Genomic DNA, 19,701 nt, shown 5'->3' with positions numbered 1-19,701 from the left:
GGGGACCCCCCTGGCCCTCGGGTGCTGAACGCAGAGGGCCCAGCCACATGGCTGAGCTCAAGGCAGCGGGCTCCACCCGCCGAACAGCCCCGGGGCCGCCTGGGCGTGTGCTGCCATAGCCCACGGCAGCGAGCGCCCCTCTGCCGGCCTCCCGATGGCCATGGGGCACTGCCAGGCTGTGAGCCCGCAGCTGGGGGCTGCCAGGGGGTGGCGCCAGGGGTGTCCCATGGCGCCAGGGCCATGGAGGCGGGAACCCCGTATTGCCACCTCTCCTGGTCCTGCTGCCCCTCTAGCGCCCGGGGGGGGGGTTAATATGTTGGATGAACACAGGAGGAAAACTTGCTCATTTCCCCTGATTCAAAATGGCTGCCACCTCCCATTGCTGTCCATGGGGCTGAAGCCAGCACGGCGGCCGCCATTTCCCTCTGGGCCGGCGGCAGGGGGCCCGTGGAGCTGCCCTAAGCAAAGATGGCCGCCATCTCCCCTTGTTTTCCATGAGGTAGAAGCCAAGATGGCCTCCCCTGCGTGGGTCGGGGGCCGGACTGGGAGTGGGCGCAGGACTCGGCTGCGAGGCGCTTCAGAGAGAGACCCTGGGAAAGGTGGATGGGAAGAGTGAGGGGGTAGCAGGGGGCAGGGGATGTGGGGGTAGGAGGGAGGCGGAGGGAGGGGACAGGGGATGTGGGGGTAGGAGGGAGGCTGAGGGAGGGGGCAGGGGATGTGGGGGTAGGAGGGAGGCTGAGGGAGGGGGCAGGGGATGTGGGGGTAGGAGGGAGGCGGAGGGAGGGGGACAGGGGATGTGGGGGTAGGAGGGAGGCTGAGGGAGGGGGCAGGGGATGTGGGGGAAGGAGGGAGGCGGAGGGAGGGGGACAGGGGATGTGGGGGTAGGAGGGAGGCGGAGGGAGGGGGCAGGGGATGTGGGGGTAGGAGGGAGGGGGCAGGGGATGTGGGGGAAGGAGGGAGGCGGAGGGAGGGGGACAGGGGATGTGGGGGTAGGAGGGAGGCGGAGGGAGGGGGCAGGGGATGTGGGGGTAGGAGGGAGGCTGAGGGAGGGGGCAGGGGATGTGGGGGTAGGAGGGAGGGGGACAGGGGATGTGGGGGTAGGAGGGAGGCTGAGGGAGGGGGCAGGGGATGTGGGGGTAGGAGGGAGGCGGAGGGAGGGGGACAGGGGATGTGGGGGTAGGAGGGAGGCAGAGGGAGGGAGCAGGGGATGTGGGGGAAGGAGGGAGGCGGAGGGAGGGGGACAGGGGATGTGGGGGTAGGAGGGAGGCGGAGGGAGGGGGCAGGGGATGTGGGGGAAGGAGGGAGGGGGCAGGGGATGTGGGGGAAGGAGGGAGGCGGAGGGAGGGGGACAGGGGATGTGGGGGAAGGAGGGAGGCGGAGGGAGGGGGACAGGGGATGTGGGGGTAGGAGGGAGGCTGAGGGAGGGGGCAGGGGATGTGGGGGTAGGAGGGAGGCTGAGGGAGGGGGCAGGGGATGTGGGGGTAGGAGGGAGGGGGCAGGGGATGTGGGGGTAGGAGGGAGGCGGAGGGAGGGGGCAGGGGATGTGGGGGTAGGAGGGAGGGGGACAGGGGATGTGGGGGTAGGAGGGAGGCTGAGGGAGGGGGCAGGGGATGTGGGGGTAGGAGGGAGGCGGAGGGAGGGGGCAGGGGATGTGGGGGTAGGAGGGAGGGGGCAGGGGATGTGGGGGTAGGAGGGAGGGGGACAGGGGATGTGGGGGTAGGAGGGAGGCAGAGGGAGGGGGCAGGGGATGTGGGGGTAGGAGGGAGGCAGAGGGAGGGGGCAGGGGATGTGGGGGTAGGAGGGAGGTGGAGGGAGGGGGCAGGGGATGTGGGGGTAGGAGGGAGGCGGAGGGAGGGGGCAGAGGATGTGGGGGTACTGCCAGGAACTGCCGTGATGGTGCAAGAGGCTGGATCTCCCAAATGTCAGGGCTGGGTACACGGATAGAGCTGGGCAGGAACCTTAGGGCTGAGGATGCAGACCAGCCCTGCCTTCATATATGGTCCTGGAGCAGAGAGAGGGTCCCGGGGCAGCAAGAGGCAGGGGAGAGGGAAGTTGAGAAAGTGGTGATGTGGGACCCAGTCAGAGGAAAAGCCCTGGGGCAGTGGCTGGTACATTAGATTAATAGATTGCAAGGCCAGAAGGGACCACTGTGATCGTCTAGTCTGACCCCTGTATAGCACAGGCCACAGAACTGCCCTACAATAATTCCTAGAGCAGATATTTGAGAAAAACGTCCAATCTTGATTTAAAAATCATCAGTGATGGAGAATACCGCACAACCCTTGATAAATTATTCCAATGGTTACTTACTCCCACTGTTAAAAATTTACCCCTTATTTCCAGTCTGAATTTCTCTAGCTTCAACTTCCAACCATCAGATCATGTTATGCCTTTGTCTGCTCGATTGAAAAGCCCATTAGTAAATACTTTTCCCCTGTGGAGGTAGTTTATAGACTGTGATCAAGTCAATCCTTAACCTTCTCCTGGTTAAGCTAAATAGATTGAGATCCTTGAGTGCTGGTGCCGGGTCGAAGACAGCAATAGGAAATGGATGGCAGTTTCCCTATCATAGAGGTGAGGGATGCTAAGCGGGGTCTCCATCCAATCAGGCAAAGAGAGGCGTGCATTTCTGAATGCATTAAAGGTTGACTTTTCAACCTGAAATTGTCGCATACATTGGCAAAGGAATAGAAACAGACTAAAAAACACTATTTGATTTTTTTTTAAGAAAACATGATTTCTTGGGCCAGTTTCATGATTCTTGAGGGTCTGACGCATGACTTTTGATCTCTTGAGGTGAGACCCTCTCCTGTTGGTGGGTTCTCTCACCTGCAGGCCCCCATGCCTGTGCAGCAGAGGAAGGTGAAGGGCACTCCATCTGACATAAATGTCATCTACGAGTCCAAGGATGAAGGGACAGCCAACGCGCAAGCCGGACCAGCTGCTGTCATTGCAGGTGCAGGGGTCTCCTCCCACAGCAAGGGGAAGGGTGACCCAACCACTCAGCCTCCTTTCTCCCCCTTCGCCCCTGAGACGGGTGCCCTGACCCCCTCCCTGGTCTGTGCCCAGCCTTGCCAGACCCTACCTGCCAAACGCCTCCCTCTTCTCATGTGACAATGGTGAAGAATAACAGAAAGAGGTTCTATCGCAATAAGGGAAATAGGGTGATCCCTAAAGCTCCTCTGCCTCTTTCACTGCAGAGTGGCTCCCCACAGCCTTCCCAGCCCCACTCCTGCCTGGCCCACCCTGATCTCTAGGACCTATGCTCCTGTCGACACTGCATCCTATCTGCCTCCTTAATCCACTGACCAGGGCCAGAATTGGCAGGGAGGCTGCCTGGAGATGTGATCAAGGAGGATTTCTGCTGGAGGATAGTATGGAGGTGCCCCTGTCTGGGGAGATCAGGAAAGGTTTCTGTCAGGAAGTCACCCCCATTTTGCTGGGTTCTATGGCTGCAGGCTGCCTTACCTGGACAGCTAGGACACAGCACACAAGGATTCCCTGCGCCATCCAAGAGGCAGGTAGCCGGGTGCTGGAAGACCATGAAAAGAGGGCACCTTGGCTGCCAACCTGTTTAACTTAGTTGTGTAGGACAAGGTCGTTATTATTAACGTAGCTCCTAGAGGCCCACCCAAGCTCAGGGCCCCATTGTGCTGCTGCTGTATGAACACAGTGGGAGAGAGTCTCTGATCTGAAGCGCTTAAATAGACATGTGGGAGAAAGGCAGTATCGTTATCCCCATTTTACAGACAGGGAGCTGAGGCACAGAGAAGAAAGGCCAGGTTCACAAAGGGGCTTAGGGCCTAACTACCTTTTCAGCCACCTGAGTCCAATATTTAGGTGCTCCTGATGTTCTCAGAACCACTGCTCAGCTGCTGCCTAACCCAGAAGGTACTTAAGTTTACTAGGTACCTATGTTTCTGCTGGTAGTTGGCTTTGCTTATGCCTAGCTCATGGCACTGCCCCACAGCGAATGAGCTGCTCAGAGCCCTAGCTCAAGCCAAAGCCCTGGGAGCCCTGAAACAAGATTCTCAAACTAAATGTTCCTCCATCTGTCTCACTAGTGGGGCATGGTCCCCCTCAGTGCATACCTATGGCTTGGAGCCTGCACAAAAGACAGCCAGGTGTGTGTGTCCCAGAATACCCAGTAGCCCAGTGGATAGGGCACTCGGCTGGGATGTGAGAGACTCTTGAACCCAGGTCTTCCACATCCCAGGTGAGAGCCTTAAACACCAGCCTATCCGGGGGGGGGAGATGCAGCTGCTCTCACAATCCCTTTCCATTTGTGTAAATAAATAACTATTTATTGGAGCAGGGACTGAACCTGACTCTCCCCCATCCCAAATGAGTGCCCAAACCACCAAGAGTCAGTCTCTCACTTTCCCTGGCCCAATGAATATTTAGTGATTTGTACCACATGGAATAGTTCCAACATACAAGACTGGGAGAGCCTCACCTCCGAATAGCCAACAGCCTAGCATTTGGGGCATTCACCTGGCTTCAAGCATCTGCTGCAAATCAGGCAGAACAGGAATTTAAATCTGGGTCACCCACATCCCAGGTGGGAGCCCCTACCACTAGGCTATTGGCTTAGGCACCTAACTCCAGAAGAGGGTTCCCAGCTGAGGATCCCAAGCAGAAGGAAGTGCATGTTCATGTTCTCCATTTCCTTCCTGTTAGCATCTCCCAGTGCATCTCCATGGTGGCTCTCTACCACCATCCTTGGGCCAATCTGCCTGATCTTGCTGATTCTGGTGATCATGATGACTCAACAGGGTGAGTGTTTCATAATTCATAGATTATAAAGCCAGAAAGGACCATTCTCATCATCTGATATGATGTCCTGTAGAACACGGGAGTAACTGAATTAATTATTTTTGAACTACAGCAGATCTTTTAGAAAAAAAATCCAATCTTGATTTCAAAATTGTCAGTGATTGAAAATCCACCATGGCCCTTGGTAAGTTGGGCCAATGGTGGTTTACCCTCCCTGTCGGAAAACTGAGGTTCTAGCCAGAATTTGTCTAGCTTCTATTTCTAGACATTGGGTCTTGTTATACCTTTGCTACATTGAAGAGCCCTCTAGTATTAAATTTCTGTGCCCCATGTAGATATAGACTGTGATCAAGTTACCCTTTAACCTTGTCTTTCTTAAGTTAAATAGACTGAGCTCCTTAAATCTATCACAGTATAATGCAAGTTTTCCAATCCTTTAATAATTCTCCTGGCTCATTTCCTGAACCCTGTCCAGTTTTCAAAATCCTTTCTGAATTTTGGACACCAGAACTGGGCACAGTATTGCAGTAGCACTCGCACCAGTACCAAATACAGAGATAACAGAACCTCCCCAGTCCTACTCAGAATTCACTTGTTTATACATCAGAGAATCACATTAGCCCCTTTTGGCCACAGTGTCACACTGGATGCTTATGTTCAGCTGACTGTCCACCATGACCCTGAAATCTTTGTCAGGGTCTTACGTTTGGCCATATTAAAACTCATATTGTTTGCTTGTGTCCAGCTTGCCAAATGATCCAGCTTGCTCTGGATCAGTGACCTGTCCTCTTATTCATTTACTGCTCCCCCAGTCTTTTTGCCTTTTGAAAACTTTATCAGTGGTGATTTTCCATTCTCTTCCAGGTCACTGATGAAAATGTTAAATAGTGTAGGGCCAAAACCCAATCCCTGCGGGAACTCACTAGAAACACACCTGCTTGATGATGATTCTCTGTTTACAGTTACATTCTGAGACCTATCTTTTATCCAGTTTTTAATCCATTTAATGTGTCCTATGTTAAATTTATATTCTAATTTTTAACAAAAATGTCATGTAGTATCAAGTCAAATGCCTTACAAAAGACTGAATATATTATGTCAACACTGTTGCCTTTATCAATCAAACTTGTAATCTCATCACAAAAAGATACCAATTAATTTGACAGGATCTGTTTTCTATAAACCTGTGTTGATTGGCATTAATTATATTACTCTCCTTTTAATACTTTATTAATGGGGTCCCGTATCTGCTGCTCCACTATGCTGCCTGGAATTGATATCAGACTGACAGTCCTATAACTATGCAGGCCATCCTGTTTACTTTTTTTAAATATTGGCACAACATTAGCTCTCTTACTGTCTTTGGGAACTTCTCCAGTGTTCGAAGAATTATTGAAAATCACCATAAATGGTCCAGCCTGCTCCTCAGCCAGTTGATTTAAAAATGTCTGTCTTAGTAGCTATTATTTGGATAATAATATTTGGAATGGAAGGAGTGTCATCATCATGATCTGGTATGAGTACATCTATTTCTTCCCAAATATACAACAGAAATATTTACTGAACACTTCTGCCTTTTCTGCATTATTAATTCTATCATTTCAGTCTAGTAATAGACCAATCCCATTGTTAGGATACTTTTTGTTACAAATATATTTTTAAAAGTTCTATTGTACTTAATTATGCTGACCATTGATGTCTCCTGGTGCCCCTTTGCTTCCCTTATCAGTTTTCTACAGTTCCTAATTTGTGATTTATATTCATTATTGTTGACTTCCCTTTTCTTCTGCTTATTATGTATTGAAGGTTTTTATAGCTGCCTTCATAACCTCTCTAAAAAAGGCTGGTGTTTTAACCAGCATGGCCTTCTTCCCTGATTGTGGCATAGTGATTTTGGGGCATGTAGTAAAGAGTTCTTAAACACTTCCCTATTACCATTCACATTTTTTGATTAGGTTCTTCCTCCCAGCTGATTTGGCTCATAATTATTTTCAGTTTTGTGAAATTGGCCCTTTTGAAGCACTAAGTATCTATATTACTGGTTTGGACATTATTCTGTTTGCACATTATAAATTTGATCAGGTCATGATCACTTGTGTGTAATCAACTACTTATTTTTATTTCTGTGATCAGTTCATCTTTATCTGTCAAGACAAATACAGACTGCTTCTGTATTGGCTGCAACACTTTTTTACTTAGAAAATTGTCATCTATATTATTTAGAAATCCAGTAATGTTTTAGTACTGATCCAGTGATGTTTTAGCATCAGACCGCCATCACATGTCACTGAAATTGAAGTCCCCGGTGATCACACAGCTTTTTCCCCCCTACATATTATAGTTAGGTATGTGAGGATCCAGTCATCCTCTTCTCCCTAACATGATTTGCTGGTCTGTAGCAGACACCAACTAACACTCATCTTATGCTTTATCTGATAGGACATTGATCCATAACTATTCAGTCCTCCATCAGCCATTCTTTTATTTTGACCAGGATTGACATCAAGTTGACAGGGCAATATAATTACCCGGATCATCCCATTTACCCATTTTAAATATTGGCACAACTTTCATTTTCTTCCAGTTCTCTAGAACTTGCCCAGTATTCCAAGACTTATTGAGAATCAACATTAATGGTCCAGAGCTTGCTCTTCTAAACCCATTTGATCCAAGTAATCCAGACCTGCTCATTTTAGAATGTCTGACATTAGTAGCTACTATTTAACATCCTCCTGAGTTACTGTTGGAATGCAAAGTATTTACTCATCATCATCATCATCATCATCAGACTATATTATCTGAATTTTCTCAAATAGAGAACAGAATATTTGACCGCTGTCTTTTTTGCATTTCACTTGTTAATCTGTAATGTAAAGTGATTATTCAGCCCCATCTTTCTTACTCAATCTTCCAACTGCTGCTTTCCATGGGGCTGGGGATTTATCAGTTACTTGTAAGACATGGCTCAAGCCCCGTCACTTGTACACTGCACAGTCCTCCCCCCGCAGGACACTTACAGGTGACAATGAACGATGGACTGAGTTAGAAACAGAGGAGGAACTGGCAGTTTGTGGGGCCCTCACGGGAGTAACATTCACCACCTCATTTGTGACCCCTCATGCCAATGAGCCCCTCAGGCTCTAGCAAGCTCTGTGGCCTCTGATGTCCCCGTCTGTGAACCTGGAAGCCAGGAATCAGTCCTAGCTCTGTGTTCCAGTTGGTGAGGTGGGTAGGGCTTCTAAGGAATTGACCCTCTGGCCTGGCCCTCTAATTGTCCTGTAGACTGAAACTCAAGGGAGGCAGGGCCAGAATATCTTCATTGGCACTGGGGATCAGATTAGGCCTGATTCCTGCCATTTTAATGCCCAGTACAAGACCCTCCTCTTGGAGTGAGACCTCTACCTAAGGTTCTGCCATGGAAAACATCCACCTAGACTGATCCGACCTGCAGACGTGGCTATAAATGGGGTGCAGAGTGACATCCATCTTTGAACATGTATAATCGTGACCCCCTCAATCAGTACAGAGGTACAGTCATAGGCACAATGAAGTGCAGGTGGAGAGACACTCAGGACCTCGCATGGGGAATCAGAGCTGGGACATTAGCTGTTGTATTGTGAGGTTCATGGTAGATCAGGGTCCTCTGGATAGACCAAAGGTGCCACAATGGGGGATTCTGGTTTTACAGACCAGCTCTGAACTCCTTCTGGACCATCAGAAGTCAAAGGTTATTTCCGTGGTCATTGGAATGGTAACTGTAGGTGCCTAGATACCATGGTGATGGATGGGGGAAGGAGACCAAAGCCCTGAGTTAAGTGGGGAAGTGGGATACCGGGAGGAAGCATGAGCTGGAGAGCACGAGAGGGGAGGGCTCCTGTCTCATACTGAGAAGGAGGGATGATCAGCGATTTATCTTAAGTGCCTATACACAAATGCAAGAAGCCTGGGAAACAAGCAGGGAGAACTGGAAGTCCTGGCACAGTCAAGGAATTATGATGTGACTGGAATAACAGAGACTCGGTGAGATAACTCACATGACTGGAGCACTGTCATGGATGGATATAAACTGTTCAGGAAGGACAGGCAGGGCAGAAAAGGTGGGGGAGTTGCATTGTATGTAAGAGAGCAGTATGACTGCTCAGAGCTCCGGTATGAAACTGCAGAAAAACCTGAGAGTCTCTGGATTAAGTTTAGAAGTGTGAGCAACAAGTGTGATGTCGTGGTGGGAGTCTGCTATAGACCACCGTACCAGGGGGATGAGGTGGATGAGGCTTTCTTCCGGCAACTAAGGGAAGTTACTAGATTGCAGACCCTGGTTCTCATGGGAGACTTCAATCACCCTGATATCTGCTGGGAGAGCAATACAGCATGCAGAGACAATCCAGAAAGTTTTTGGAAAGTGTAGGGGACAATTTCCTGGTGCAAGTGCTGGAGGAACCAACTAGGGGCAGAGCTGTTCTTGACCTGCTGCTCACAAACCGGGAAGAATTAGTAGGGGAAGCTAAAGTGGATGGGAACCTGGGAGGCAGTGACAATGAGATTGTAGAGTTCAGGATCCTGACACAAGGAAGAAAGGAGAGCAGCAGAACATAGACCCTGGACTTCAGAAAAGCAGACGTTGACTCCCTCAGGGAACTGATGGGCAGGATTCCCTGGGAGAATAACATGAGGGGGAAAGGAGTCCAGGAGAGCGGGCTGTATTTTAAAGAATCCTTATTGAGGTTACGGGAACAAACCATCCCGATGCGTAGAAAGAATAGTAAATATGGCAGGCGACCAGCTTGGCTTAACAGTGAAACCCTTGCTGATCTTAAACACAAAAAAGAAGCTTACAAGAAGTGGAAGATTGGACAAGTGACCAGGGAGGAATATAAAAATATTGCTCAAGCATGCAGGAGTGAAATCAGGAAGGCCAAATCACACTTGGAGTTGCAGCTAGCAAGAGATGTTAAAAGTAACAAGAAGGGTTTCTTCAGGTATGTTAGCAACAAGAAGAAAGTCAAGGAAAGTATGGGCCCTTTACTGAATGGGGGAGGCAACCTAGTGACAGAGGATGTGGAAAAAGTTAATGTACTCAATGCTTTTTTTGCCTCTGTCTTCACGAACAAGGTCAGCTCCCAGACTACTGCACTGGGCAGCACAGCATGGGGAGGAGGTGACCATCCCTCTGTGGAGAAAGAAGAGTTTTGGGACTATTTAGAAAAGCTGGATGAGCACAAGCCCATGGGCCCAGATTCAATGCATCCAAGGGTGCTGAGGGAATTGGCTGGTGTGATTGGCTGGTGTGAAAACTCATGGCGATTGGGAGAAGTCCAGAGGATGACTGGAAAAAGGCTAATGTAGTGCCCATCTTTAAAAAAGGAAAGGAGGAGGATCCGGGGAACTACAGGCTACTCAGCCTCACCTCAGTCCCAGGAAAAATCCTGGAGCAGGTCCTCAAGGAATCAATTCTGGCTCTGACTCTGGCTGTATAAATACCTGCTTAGGTACAGATAAGCAGTTCCTCCCTCTCCCCCTTACACCCTCAGATTTGACCTATGACCTCTGGGTTGTGAGATGTTGCTGATCTCCCTCTACAAACATACAGCCTTGAGTACATTTGGAATATCCCCAATGTAAATATTGATGGTTCTGTTACTGGGAGGGGGGATGGATCCGGTGACCAAATAGGTCTCTGTCATCTGTCATGTAATGAGTTAACATTTGTCAGCCCCATCTGAAATGTACGATATGCAAGTTCTAAGCATTTGTTTGGATTATTTGTCGATAAAATGCAGGGAGCGCCCATCTCTGATATTTTCTGTAGAGAAGCCAGTTTGAAATCAGTGGTGCTGATTTCCCTCTCATTCACCCTGGGGTGAATAAGGAATGACTTCTCTGATATCAGTGAAATTTGGCTAGTGTAAAATTGGTGCAAGCAAGAGGAAACCCATGCCTCACATTCCATGTCAGTCAGTAGGTGGCACTGTACCCCGACATGCTCACAGTCCATCTCATGCTGTAAAACACCCCAGGATGATCAGTGCTGGAGCAATGCACTGGCTCTGAGCACTCCATTGTCTTATGATTTTTCTTGTGTCTTTAAAGTTTACCAGCTGTCCCAGAAATCAGAGCAACAGCTGGAGGTCACTGAAATGGAAAACATAGTCCTCTTGGACACTCTGCAGCAGCTGACAACTGGCAAGGGTAAGGAATTACAGCTAGAGCCTCTGAGGAAAAAACTCCACCCATCCACCAGTTCCTCCCTCTCCCCCTTACACGCTCAGTTAATCTCTCCTTTACCTATACTCCTACCTATCTCTGATCCCTCCCCGCCTCCCTGGATCCTTCTCTAAGCTCTCACTCTCTCCCTATATTCTTCTCTATCTTTCCTTCCATCCTTATTTATTCTCTCTGTTCCAGATCTTTATCTGATCTGTCTTCCTTTTACTGTGTTCATCACCATGGGAACTCAGTGCCTACTAATTCTTGTCTCCATCTCCCTATAACTCCTGTTCTCAGAAGATGGGCTATAACTGTCCCTCACTCCTGACCCACCCTCCTCACTGAGATGAGAACTCATGATACCAGTTTACTATGCATCCTACTTATTGCTTGAAGAAAGGAGCTGATGGTCAAAGGCAGTAGGGCCAGCTGAACTGCTCAGGGTGAGAAGACGTGTGCAGGGATGGGTCAGCAGTTCAGAATTCTGAGCAAGGGGAATTTCCCATCATCCTTCACACCCAGCAGTGCGGAGCTCCGGTAACAAAATGATCTTGGAGAACGAGGATTGAAAGTCTGTCTGTTTTTCCTTTTCTTCAAGAGGACAACTGCAGCATGTGTGAGGTGGACTGGGACCAGCAGGCAGCCAGCTGTTACTCCTTTTCTAAGAATGCGAAATCCTGGCATAACAGCTTAGATGCTTGTACTGCAATGTCGGCCAGTCTGGTGAAGATAGACACGAAGAAGGAGCTGGTACAGAGCCGCCTCCTCTTCTCTTCTTTATTGATATTGGTTGCTGATAAGACAATTGCATACACACTGACGCTATGTTTACACTACTCAGCTTTTGGCAACACGCAGTGTAGCCACTGTTTGTCGGCAGGAGAGAGCTCTCCTGCCGACAGAAAACTTCCGCCCCCAATGAGTAGCGTTTGTGTTGTCACCAGGAGAGCGCTCCTGCCCACAACGTGCTGTTCGCACCATAACTTGTCGTCTGCAAAACTTTTGTCTTTCTGGGGGGGGGGTATTTTTTTAACACCTCTGAATGACAGAAGTTTTGTCTTTCACTTGCCAGCATAGACGAAGCCTTAGTATCTGTGGCAGTCTGGGGAGGAGCGAAGGGGGGGATGACTGGCTAGGACATGAGGCCTGTCATCTCCAATGCACCAGTTCCAGCCCAGACCCAAGTCAGTAGTGACATCTTCCATTGAGTTCCCAGTGAGTGTTAACTGGCCTGCTTGTTGTCATCCTCGTTAGAGTCCAAGGATGGAACAGGCTATGGGAGATAATACCTCTTCTCCTATAGAAGTCATCATGCAGAGCACGAGGAGAAGGGAGCTTGCCCTCGGAGTTCAGTTTCTGCTTCTGTCATTGTAGATCCTTTAAAGAGCACAAAGTGCATTTAAAGAACAGTTAGGTCTTATTAGTTAGCATTAGTGACTGGCAGACCCATTGCAAATGACTGAACTTTGTGAATTAGCAAGCAAGTGAAAAAGTCAAGCTAACTATCTATGGAACTCACTTCTGCAGGATACTGAGGCAAATAATTTAGAGAGATTTAGGAAGGAATCCAATTTCTACCTGAATGAGAAGAGCATTTAACAACGTGAGCTCGAATAAGAGAGCTAGGGCCATTGATCCTTGTGCTTCAGGGCATAAACAAATCAGCTAACTGGGGAGTCATGGAGGAATGACCTCCATGCTGCTGTATTGTACAGTGGGCAAGATGCATTATGGGTCTTTTCCTACCTCGTGGTGAAGCATCCAGCAGTGGCCCCTCATGGCGGTGAGCTACTGCATGAGATGGGCCATCGCTGTGCTCTGGTTTGGCAGTTCTTGGGCCCTTGGTTCCTGCTTTTATTCCTCCTTGCCAAGAATAATCTATGTGGAACTCTTGTTTGGGAACAGCACAGAGGGGTAGGATGGTTTGGGGGTTAAGTCAGGAACTAGGAGCCAGGAAATCTGGGGTCTGTTCCATTGGTTCAGTACGTGACCCTGGGAGGGTCACTTAGGCCAATGTTATCAATCACGGAGGCCTACAGAGTCAGACACCTCTACCCATAGTTTAGACAATTAAATCGTTGGCCTGATTTCCAGAGGGACTCAGCCCCTGTTCTCACCCAGATGCTTTCAAAGGGGAAAAAACGATTATTCGGGGATTGATTGTTGTCCTTTGCTGTTCGGAGCAGGCGTTCTTGAAAAATGAGATCTCCAAACGCGTGTGCGTGTACCGGGGACAGCAGTTCAGCTTCAATTTCTGGACAGGGCTGAACTACGACAATGACATCGGGAACTGGACGTGGGCTGACGGCTCCCCTTTCTCCTTCCAGCTGTACGTCTCGCCTCGCTGCCTGTGCCCATTCAAGGGCACTGATCCAGTTCAATACTGGCTCCTCCTCCATAAATGGGGATAACCGTTAAAACCGGTCATCAGAACCTTTTTTCCCGCAACAAATGGCTTTTCATAAAAAATTTTCATTTTTTTCAAAATTTTCCAATTTTCAAACTGAAAAGCTTGTGGTAAAAATTTCCACTTTTCAGTCAAAAGGTTTTGGTTTTGATTTTCAGAAACCAAACATTTTTACCAAAATGAGAATATTTAGGGGGAAATTTAAAAAAAAAAAAAAAAAAAGGCCAGGTGGAATATATGTAGTTTCTGAGCAGCTCTAACCACAATGATCCCCCTTTGCAAAGTGCTCTGGGACCTTTGGCTGTAAAGTGACAAGTATCGTTTATTACAGCATACCAGATTTATAGTAAATCTCAGGAAAAACTTCCTAACTGTAAGTCCAGTAGGACTGTGGAGCAGACGCCTAGGAAAGTCGTGGAATCTCTTTCACTGGAGGTTTTCAAAAAGAGGCCCTCTGTCTTGGGTGGTTTAGACACAATAAATCCTGCATCTTGGCAGGGGATTAGACTAGATGACCCTTGAGGTCCCTTCTGTGATTATTGGTGTCCCCAGGCTGTGCCTATTCAGGTGACTTTGCGCAAACCTCATACCGGATAGCTGTTCACAAGCCACCACCCATGCAGCTCAGTCTCCTACGCTATGGCTATGGTGGCTAGGAGGCTCTCATTGGCTCATGACTATGCTGGCAGAGGCTCCAAGGAATGAATGAGCCACATAGACTGAGCTCCCCTAGGAATGGGGCACATCCGCAATGAGGGGAGTGGGAGAAAAACATGCACCAGCAGGGAGGTGGGAGAAAACTTGCACTTCTGCTGGCCTTCAAACAAGCCCCCAGGCCTCTCCAAGCCCATCATAAGAAGCAAGCACGCCACAGACCAGGACACACCTCATGATTTAAATCACTAGTCAGGAAGACTCGTTTTAATCATGGTTTTCTACATAAAAGTGCATTCTTGTTGGTAGTTATAACCTTAATACATATTCTTCACAACACAGAGACAGATGTAGGTTTCATTTTTAGAAGGTACACACTATACATTTTTAAACAGTGATTTATTTTGAAAACTTTTCAGATAAGTTTTACAGCTATATCAGAAAATGAATGATTGTTTGGATATTTCACTTACCAAAGGTAATTGAAACAGATATTTATGAAGTCATTGGGAGGTGCACTATCTCCAATTCAACAGGTTAATCATTAATATTTGGAGGATTTTCTTGCCATGCTGTATTAGGAGGAGAACATCACCAGACAGACATTTAAATTGTTTTATTTAACTAAAACAACAATGTTAAGTATTCTGGATATTTTTCTTCAACAGCAAACATACAATATTTTAACAAAAAAGCATATGTCCCTCACTTCTCACTTTTATCTCCAGACTTCTTATCCTTGTCCAGATCTATTCCGCCCCAACAATCTTCTATTCATTGAACTTTTTGAAACTTTGCACTTTTAGAGAGAGGTAAGGGATTGACCTGTGTTCACAAATTTGCAGAGAGACAATAGGGTTGAGGTCTGTTATTTCTCACCTCTATATATTATTTGTTTATTTTAAAACATTTTTGTGGTTAACAAACATGTTACCTCTGGAGACACAAATCCACAGTTTGAGTACTGCAAAACTAAGCATCTGTTATGGTGTCTTCTAGGCTGAGCACTGAGTCCCACTGGGTAGATAGAAAGATTAACCTAAATAATCTATACCGAAGCCCCTGCAACCCCATCAGATTGGGTCCCTAGTCCATGAACTATTGGAACTCATTTACAAAACTTTTCTTAAACATTACATTAATATATTGTCTCATTCTATAGAATTAGAATTTATAATCCCTGTTCCATGATAAGATATCTTTAAGCTATAATGTATCTTAATTAAAACTATCTTTAGATAGGTTTTTTTCCTCAAAAAGCATTATATCAAATCCGATGTAAGTAAAAAAAATCCAATTTAAATAAAAAATCCGAATTTTTTTATTTTTATTTTTTAAATCATTGATTTTTTTTTCCACTCTGGGACACACTGACTCCAAGTGGCACCAGATTCTGCCAGAACAACAGATGCAAAACCTGCAGACATAGCTCCACTGGCACAGTGATCAACACCCCTCACAACACACCTTTCAAGATCCCTGGGTCCTGTGTGGTGTACCTCATCTAGTGTATATGTGCCCAATAATAACTATGTGCGTGAAACCAGGCAGTCACTACACGCTCAAATGAACTCACATAGGGAAATGAGAAAGGACAAAAACACCCTAATTCGTGTGGGCGAACACTTTGCACGAAACAATCACTCAATCTGACTCTCAGTCTCAAAGGAAATCTGCACAACACCTTCAAAAGGCGAGCCTGGAAACTTAAATTCATAAGTTTGCCAGATACTAAAAATCCTGGACTGAACAGAGACAATCTGTGACTCACTAACAACCCTTCCCCTCCCTCCCCCCCCCCCGCTGCCTTTTTTCCTCCCTTTCTTTATTGCCTAGCACTGGAGGGTTATTAAAAGGCCACTTCACCTTGAACTGTCTCTTGAAATATGTATATAGTGTAGTTGTAGCTGTGTTGGTCTCAGGATATTAGAGAGGCAAGGGAGGGGGAGATAATAGCTTTTATTGGACCAACTTCGGTTGGTAAGAGAGACAAGCTTTGAGCCACACAGAGCTCTTCTTGAGGTCTGGGCCTCAAAAGCCTGTCTCTCTCTCCAACAGAAGTAGGTCCAATAACAAATAGTAGCTTGGCCACCTTGTCTCCCTTGAAATATTATGTTAACTACTTAGCCCTGGTCTACATTGGGCGCGGGGGGGAGGGGGAATTGACCTAAGATACGCAACTTCAGCTACGAGAATAGCGTAGCTGAAGTCGACGTATCTTAGGTTGACTTACCTTGCGTTCTAACGGCGCGAGGTCGACTGCCGCCGTTGCCCCGTCAACTCCGCTTCCGCCTCTCGCCGCAGTGGAGTACAGAAGTCGACAGCAGAGCGATCGGGGATCGATTTTATCGCGTCTACACTAGACGCGATAAATCGATCCCTGATAGATCGATCACTATCCGGCGGGTAGTGTAGACATACCCTTAGGCTAAACAATCTGTTCCACCTCGTATTTAACTGTGACCTTTATACCTTTTCCAGAGCTGAAGAAGAGCTCTGAGTGGCTCGAAAGCTTGTCTCGCTCACCAACAGACGTTGGTCCAATAAAAGATTTTACCTCACTCACCTTGTCCCTGCTGGACACAGAAACGCACATGGTGATGGGAGCCATATAAGAACCTACCATTGGCAACATGGGCCTGACTATGCAGTGCCTGGCCCTGTGTGTCAGGCAAAGTGGGTGTTAAATACATTCAGTTTTGGTTTTCCTCCCCCTTTGCAGAGGTGTCACTGATGACCGAGATGACGGGCAGGGAAGACTCACCCAGGGTTGTCAATCTGACCCCCTCTCATTTATGCACTATGGTAAATGCACTTTGAAGACAATTCTTACCAAGGCAGCCGAGAAGGGGTAAATGCCCCAGCCTGTAGCTGTTCCCCCAGGGCTGGCAGTGAGATGGGGCTTGTGCTTGGCAGGTTCCGCGTCCAGGGAGCTGAAGGCTGTGCATACATACAGAAGGGGGACATCCGCCTGCAGAGCTGCACCAAACGGGAGGTTTATATCTGCGAGAAGCCTGCCAAGTTTGGGGGGAACTGAGAAGCAGTGCAGGTGCAGCAGAAGGAGTGGCCTCAGGGCCTCTGCAGATCTTCCCCATCCTGGCACCATGTGGGTGTCACGCTCAGCCTGTTCATCACAACTGCACTGAGCCCAGTGGGGACACCTGGCCAGGAACCTGCTACCAAGTTTTCCCTGTTGACGTTAGTTAAAGGTGTGTTGATAACAGCTGTAAGTTGCTCAGTTATTGACTATGCTTGAGGCATATTGACAGCCACCAGCTTCCCAAAGGCTCCATTTGTGGCTTCTGCTTCCACCCCTAATATTGGAGTTTTGTCACATCATATAATGTGGGGCTGCAGGCTCAGTCGGTAGAAACAGGAGGAGTGGGAAAGGCAGCCCTCGAGGCTCTGGTTAGAATGGCTACCAATGGTCCGTGGATATTGGCTGGAGCAGCAGTTACCCAGGGTGGGATGTAAAAGACCAGATTGTCTCCAGCAAACCAGGGCTATTGGCACTTTCTGACAAAAGAGTCCGGTCTGGACAGCTCAGGATTGTATGAATCCATACACAGATAACTCCCTACCTCCAGGGGGCAACTAAGTCCTCACCCCATCAAATGAGATTGATGTCAATATATCTTAGGTGAATATTATTAAAGAAAAGAGATTTTAAAAGTATTTTTACCAGTTCTCCTTGGGATTCCACCTTAGTGAGTCTGGCTCCCTCCTTCTTGCAATATTTGACACACTCTGCTCCGGTTTTCTGGTGAGAGGAGATGAAGTAGCAGAACTCACCACAAGGCACCTAATTGTCCAGACCCAGGCTGCATTTGCTGCCTTAGAAGACAAAGCAGCTGGTGGATTTTCCCCTCTTTGGAGGGATCAGGTGTGCTAGTGTATTAGGTGGTGTGTGAATGTGATTTACCAGCAGAACCCATACTAAGCTGCCTGGTTACACACGGGAATAGTCAGCCCTCCGGTGGTACTCACTCACCATCTGAATTTGGTTCTGTTTTTACAGCGTGCAGGCCCCATCACTACATTGATCAGTCACCTTAACCTGCTCTCAGGTGCCTTACAAACTCCTTCAGTTTCTTGGCCTGCCTTCGAAGAATTCCCATCACTCTCCTTGTTGTGCTGGAAATATGAAATTCACATTAACAATTAATGCAAAATGTACCAGGTTGGTTTGAATGAATTTATTTTGTCCTTTGCACTTTTACAGCCACAGGGTGAGAGGGGGTCTTTGAATAGCTCACCTTCTTCTAATAACCATAAAGAAAGCAAAAATATGCTTTTCTGAACTTCCTTTGCTATCTGCTTATTTTAAGGTAATGAAAGCAGAAAGACAGCGGGGGGGGAGGGGGGTGGATGAATGGATCCAGTGGGATCAGAGAAACAACTAAAAGTTGCAAAAAGAAAAGGAGTACTTGTGGCACCTTAGAGACTAACCAATTTATTTGAGCGTAAGCTTTCGTGAGCTACAGCTCACTTCACTGGATACTGTAGCTCATGAAAGCTTATGCTCAAATAAATTGGTTAGTCTCTAAGGTGCCACAAGTACTCCTTTTCTTTTTGCAACTTTTAGTTGTTTCTCTGATCCCACTGGATCCATTCATCCACCCCTCCCCTCCCCGCCGCTGTCTTTCTGCTTTCATTACCTTAAAATAAGCAGACAACAAAGGAAGTTCAGAAAAGCATATTTTTGCTTTCTTTATGGATATGGGAGGATTTGGGGGGGAAAGACGTTTCCAAACAGACTCTTTCCTAATAATAATAATACCGGTTAGACGTTTGGTGGTGGCAGCGAAAGTCCAAGGGCAAAAGGTAAAATAGTTTGTACGTTGGGGAAGTTTTAACCTAAGCTGGTAAAAGTAAGCTTAGGAGGTTTTCATGCAGATCCCCACATCTGTACCCTAGAGTTCAGAGTGGGGAAGGAACCTTGACATGGTGGTAGAGGTGGGATTCACTTGAAATCACTTTGAGATCAATTTGAGATTTTTTAAACCAGAAGCAGAGATTGGAAAAGAGATTTTTTTTCCTTTGGGCTGCTGAAAAGCAGGTTTTTGGCTGAAAGCAGTAAGCGTTTTTTTTTTTTCTCTGCTTCGGGGCCAGAGCAGAGACAAAAGGGAATTGTCTTTTGTGACCTGGAGTTTTCTCTACCTAAAGGCAGGGTAGTTAACCTCCTGCAGGGAAATTCACCAGTCTTCACAGACCTGAAGAAGTTTTTTTTTTACCTAAGAGCAACTAGAGGGGTTTTCTGCCTACTTGCCTGGAGACAGATGTGTTAGGGGTTTTGGGGGGGGGGGTTGTTTTTGGTTTTTGGGGTTTTTTTTTAGGATTTTTCTGTAGGCTGACAATCACTATCAGAGAATATAGATATCATATTACAGCACAGCAAAATTTTACAAGCCAAGTTTTTTTGTTTGTTTGTTTTGTTTTATTTCTAACTCTCGGGTGTAAAGTTAGTTAAAAACAGAGAGGTTAGGATGACAGACTCCATGGTTCAACAAAAGCTGGAATTAGCCAGATTTGAGGCTGAGGAAAAACAAAAGGAACATGAAAGACAGATAGAACTCATGTGGATGGTAATGGAGGCAAGGGCCAAAGAAATGGAGGAGAAGAAAAAAGAGAGGAAGCATGTGGAGGAGGAGAAGGAAAAA

The 19,701-nt window shown here is 47.3% G+C and overlaps 1 protein-coding gene across 4 annotated transcripts; it reads left to right on the top strand.

The window, feature by feature from the left end:
- Positions 1-444: 444 nt before the first annotated feature.
- Positions 445-18,272, top strand: LOC125630626 (natural killer cells antigen CD94). 4 transcript variants are annotated; one of them, XM_048836820.2, is made up of 7 exons: positions 1,868-2,574; positions 2,797-2,956; positions 4,681-4,776; positions 10,864-10,962; positions 11,579-11,730; positions 13,167-13,309; positions 16,958-18,272. In XM_048836820.2, the coding sequence occupies exons 1-7, from the start codon at positions 2,548-2,550 to the stop codon at positions 17,076-17,078; spliced, it is 798 nt and encodes a 265-aa protein (XP_048692777.1). In that variant the 5' UTR covers positions 1,868-2,547; the 3' UTR covers positions 17,079-18,272. The 4 variants fall into 4 exon arrangements, with proteins under 4 accessions (XP_048692774.2, XP_048692773.2, XP_048692777.1 ...); XM_048836817.2 differs by lacking the exons at positions 1,868-2,574; positions 16,958-18,272 and adding an exon at positions 445-499 and having other exon boundaries at positions 11,579-13,400; XM_048836816.2 differs by lacking the exons at positions 1,868-2,574; positions 16,958-18,272 and adding an exon at positions 497-599 and having other exon boundaries at positions 11,579-13,400.
- The last annotated feature ends 1,429 nt before the right edge of the window (positions 18,273-19,701 follow it).

Source organism: Caretta caretta, chromosome 1, assembly GCF_965140235.1.
Source record: "Caretta caretta isolate rCarCar2 chromosome 1, rCarCar1.hap1, whole genome shotgun sequence".
Taxonomy (NCBI): Eukaryota; Metazoa; Chordata; order Testudines; family Cheloniidae; genus Caretta; species Caretta caretta.
This window is presented reverse-complemented; position numbering and strand designations above follow the sequence as displayed.

Bases quoted from the DNA above. Each gene is read 5' to 3' on its own strand.
- LOC125630626 (XM_048836815.2), top strand. From the start codon at position 2,548: ATGGATGGCAGTTTCCCTATCATAGAG. The intron at 2,575-2,796 runs GTGAGGGATGCT...TGATCTCTTGAG, and splicing joins GCAGTTTCCCTATCATAGAG to GTGAGACCCTCTCCTGTTGG. The intron at 2,957-4,680 runs GTGCAGGGGTCT...CCTTCCTGTTAG, and splicing joins ACCAGCTGCTGTCATTGCAG to CATCTCCCAGTGCATCTCCA.